Below are 4,542 nucleotides of genomic sequence, written 5' to 3' on the forward strand. Positions count from 1 at the left end.
TTGTGGACAAAGATGTTCCAAATATGATCTTCCCATCTTCTCAGCCACATTCAGGACCACAATATTCAATGAGTCCTTTTGGGCTGTGATTTGAGGGCAATTTGGCAGCTGGATCAAGTGTTTATGTAGCAGTTTCTTTGGCATTGTGATATTATAAAACTGGTGCCAGTATTAATCACAATAGTGTATGTAACAATTCTTGATGTTAAATATGCTGCTTCAAACAAGAATGTGGAGACAAGAAATGTGACACTGGTACAAGAAAAGGGAGAAATTATCAGTCTTAAGATTTGTGAGCATCTATAAATAACACCAAGCATCAATATAATGCAGATATGCATTGTCTGCAGTTGCTAAAAGCTAAAGGAAAGTAATTTCAGTTTCAAGACTTCAGAAATTCAGGTAAGAAAGTTTGTGTTTGTCTTTTTGTTGTATTTTCTTTTCTTTTTTTTTTTACCCCAAGTTAAAACTTACAATTAGTAGGAAACAAAAAGAAAAAGGAGAAAAAAATTCCAGTTGTTGCATAAACAGGAAATTATGAGTTATGCTAGAGGGAAATGTAACGAAGTTGAGATCTTCATGCCTTCAAAAGTAAGAATATCAATTTAATAAACGATATTGATTAGTGACGGAGTAAGAGGGGGAGGGGGATTCATTGAGAAACGTTTTGTTAATATCTATTTCAAAAGAAATATTTTCATAGCATAAAATTATACTTAATAATTTATTTTTATTTTTTGAAGAAGTAACAAAATTATATTTTTGCATTTGGAGATGCAAATGTATGTGGTATAGAGAAAAAAAAAAAGCTGCAGTAACTGCGTCTATCGAAGGATGTCATTTAGTGCGGCGCTGCTAAGTACCGGCATGCAGCGATTCCTTGTTTTTCGCTAACATCGTCGTCGTCGTTGTTGTTGTTGCCCGCTGAGCCAGCAGCGACATCTGGTGGTCACATGATCATCATTCAAAGCAAATGGCGGCTTTATGCAGTCGAATAAATGGCGGGAATCTTATGTCTAAACTGTTATTTAGGGAGGTAAGGAGACCTGTTATTTGTATCTGCTGCCGCTTTCTTCTTTCTATTTCTCACCAGATTTCGGCCGTCCAGTTGTTGTCTTTGCTGTTTTTTTTTCCTGTTAAAAAAAAATAATAATAATAATAATAAACCCTATCATTGATGTGCAAAGATTAGATAAATTGAGCGACAATTTCTATCTACCCCGAATGAGCCAAGTGAAGAAGAAATATCGCAAGTAAGGAGAAGGAAATACGAAAAATATCTTTATCCGTTTAGGTGTATTTTCTGGTAGAAAAAAAAATAATTACTGGATGCACAGTTTATTCTTTCGAAGCTTATGTATGACACGGAGTGAATCTTCTGCTTCGAATAAAAAAACATATATATATACATACATACCATATATATGTATATATTGAAGTCGATGAAAAAATATGTATTTATTCTTAGTGACTCCTATCTTACAAATATCCGCTAAAACCTCTCATACGTGTTTTTGTTATTTTTTAAATCAATCCACCGTATAGCTTTCTTTGTCGTCTGATTTTTTCAATGAAACCTTTCTAAATTACACATTGTCACTTAATATATAATTGACACATGAGGCTTGAGTGAATAAACACAGTAAACCTACTCTATCTAACATCAACTGTATCCCACTCAATTTTAAAGCTATTTCCTTTATTCATACGAAAATGTAACATTCATTTTCTTGTGTCTTCTCTCGGTTTATTCTCTATAAACGCATCACAAATCGGTTTGTGTATTACATATATAGTTTTTCCTCTTCAATTATCATATAAATACTTATAAACGTACATTTGTCTTTTGTGTGTATGTTTATGTAACATCCTTTATTCTCGCTCTTCCTTTCTTTAACATATATGCATACACGTGTGTGTATATATATATATATATATAACGATGACCACTAAAGTGGACATTTAATGATGCTAGAAGATCACATGTGTCTACTAAAACCTAATAGTTCTCAAAAGAAATTCTTTTGAGAACCATTAGGTCTTAGTAGACACAACATGTGATCTTCTTCTAGCACATTAAATGTCCACTTTAGTGGTCATCGTTATATATAAACATATACTTTAATCCCCTAAGATCTCAAATATTTTTTCTGAATCTCTCTGATTCTTTCAATGTGTTAGCTTCCTGATAATAAATCGATATTAATTAATATCTGACTTTTTACCCTATGTTTTAATTTGATTATATATCTATATCTATATATACATATACATGTATAATGCGCACACACACAGTATGTATATTCATGGAACCGCTAAACGTGTGTGCAGTATTGAAATGCAGATGTGCCATAAAGAGATCTCTTTTGCTTTGTTAGACTTAAGACTCCGTCCCCTCTCTCTGTATCTTTATCCATCTTTCTCATCTGTCAAAAACTCTTTTTTAACAACATGGTTTCTTATATCTACATAGCACACACGCAATCGTTTTATATATATACACATAGATGCATAAACACACGCTTTTAAGCCGCTATATAACACTTTCTGTATATAATAATCAACCACTTGCTCTTGTATTACAAAATCTATTGATATTTATTATACAGAATCACATCACATCGTCTAAACAAAAATAGACATACACACACACACAAATGAACAAAATGGGTTTTATAGGAAGATTTCGAGTCGTTTAATTCAGTGTTTTGTGTTGCCTTCTCTCACTCTCTCGTCATATTAATGGGTGATTGTCTTCGACAAGTTTCTCTGCCTCTATACTTCAAAGTCTATGATATGCTTTCGTGCATAATCCATTCCTTACATTTGAACGGACATTATTAAAATTAAGGAAGATATTTGAGTGTTTATTATTTTTTTTATCCGTTTCTCTTTTTAATCACTGGAACATTATTTTTTTACAAAGTAATTAAATTTCTATTAGAAGGAATTCGGAGAAATGGAACAATTTTGTCTGCGTCTGTTTATGAAGTTTCCTAAGTGCTATCGAGAAAGCTTAAGCATATTTATTACTTTGGTTCTTTAGAAGATGGTGTTAAAATAGAATGTAATGTTATATAAAGTTGTAAATGTGGTTGTAAACGTTACTGTGTATGAATATATATATAGTAAAGTGAAAATACTGTAACTGTTTTGAAATTAATGTATGTTGAGAGACATGTCCCTATCTTTCATCTTTTCGTAATTTCAAATGTGTTCTATTCTGTAAACATGTTACCTCATCTACAAACCAGAAAGCTATTGTTTCAGAATTCCGTTCTTTTTTTTTTTTTTTTTTAAAGTAAAAACCAGTTTTATTCAATATTCATCATTTCCTGAATTTTATATTAAGAGTAGCCTTTTCTTTGTCTAAATTTTCGGAAACATATATTTTGCGGAGTACATACAACCCTGTTTCTTGTCTGTCAAATGATAAGTTTTTTGATTGTTCTGTTGTAAGATCCATGTTATCTTCCTTATTTTCTCTCTCACCTCTCTCTCTCTTTCTTCCTCCCCCCTCTCTCTCTACAACACACTTTATAGCATACGATAAAATACAACCGACACATGAAAATATAGTATTTAGCTTCTCTTGAAATTGTCACTGCCATAACCTTTTTTTTTTTTTAATCTTCAGGGTGGAGGTGTCTCGTCTTTAAGTATTTTGTGTGTGTGTGTCTATCCTAATGTCCATTTTCTCTTCTTTCTCGCATGTTCTTCCGACTCGTGTGCCTCCGGTATGTTTGTTAGTGTTTATAATATATATATATATATATAGATATCTATAGAATGTGTATTTGTGTCTCTATATAGTTGAAAGTATAGTGTAGTAAGTTTTTTTTCTTCTTTACTCTTTACAGAGCCGAAAGAGACATTTTCTTTTTTTTTTTTCTTTTTTTTTGCTTTCTTTGTGCATGTCTCTCAGTCAAAATAAATATCTCCCTCATCACTCCAGCTCTGTCGTCCCCTCATCTTGATATTGCCCCCTTTCGTTTTGGCGTTTCTCTCTGGCACACACACATTTATTGTTTTTGACATTAAATATTGGTCAGTCTGTGCGAGATAAAAGCTAATCCATTCCATCAGTCACATTGATATCCCCAAACAAAACACGCACGCATGCACACAAAATCAAAATATACTGGATAAAGGGACAGGCAGACGGTCACACTTCCTCTCCTCATTTCATTGTCGTTGATTTTTTTTTTTTGATTTTTCTTATCGCCATAGAGTGACTCGATTTATGCTGTTGTGTTGGCCGAATCAACGACTCCATTCTTTCAATTCTTGGTTCTCTTTCCATTCCACTTGACGTTCGATAATGGCCCTTGAAGAGGGGGGGGGGCATGAACGCCTCAGTAATTTCGTTTCCCGTCCATAAATCTTTCTTCATGATGTCTGTCTTAAGTAAACGGCCCTTATTCTTATTGTCTGTTTCGTTCGTTATTTGGATGTGAAAACATAAAATTGTTCTTCGACAAATTTATTTCTTATAATAATTTTCTTACTCCTTGTTTCAAAATGTTTTAAACAATGTCCATC

At 32.8% G+C, this 4,542-nt stretch overlaps 1 protein-coding gene across 1 annotated transcript in view; it reads left to right on the forward strand.

Annotated features, from left to right (window-relative positions):
- The first annotated feature begins 827 nt into the window (after positions 1-827).
- Positions 828-4,542, forward strand: part of LOC106868234 (DDB1- and CUL4-associated factor 15) — a 130,816-nt gene continuing 127,101 nt past the window's right edge. Inside the window, exon 1 of the mRNA XM_014913400.2 lies at positions 828-1,036. Coding sequence (XP_014768886.1) covers positions 974-1,036 — 63 coding nt within the window. The 5' untranslated portion in view covers positions 828-973. The remainder of the gene's footprint in view (positions 1,037-4,542) is intronic.

This window comes from Octopus bimaculoides, chromosome 10 (assembly GCF_001194135.2).
Source record: "Octopus bimaculoides isolate UCB-OBI-ISO-001 chromosome 10, ASM119413v2, whole genome shotgun sequence".
Classification (NCBI taxonomy): Eukaryota; Metazoa; Mollusca; class Cephalopoda; order Octopoda; family Octopodidae; genus Octopus; species Octopus bimaculoides.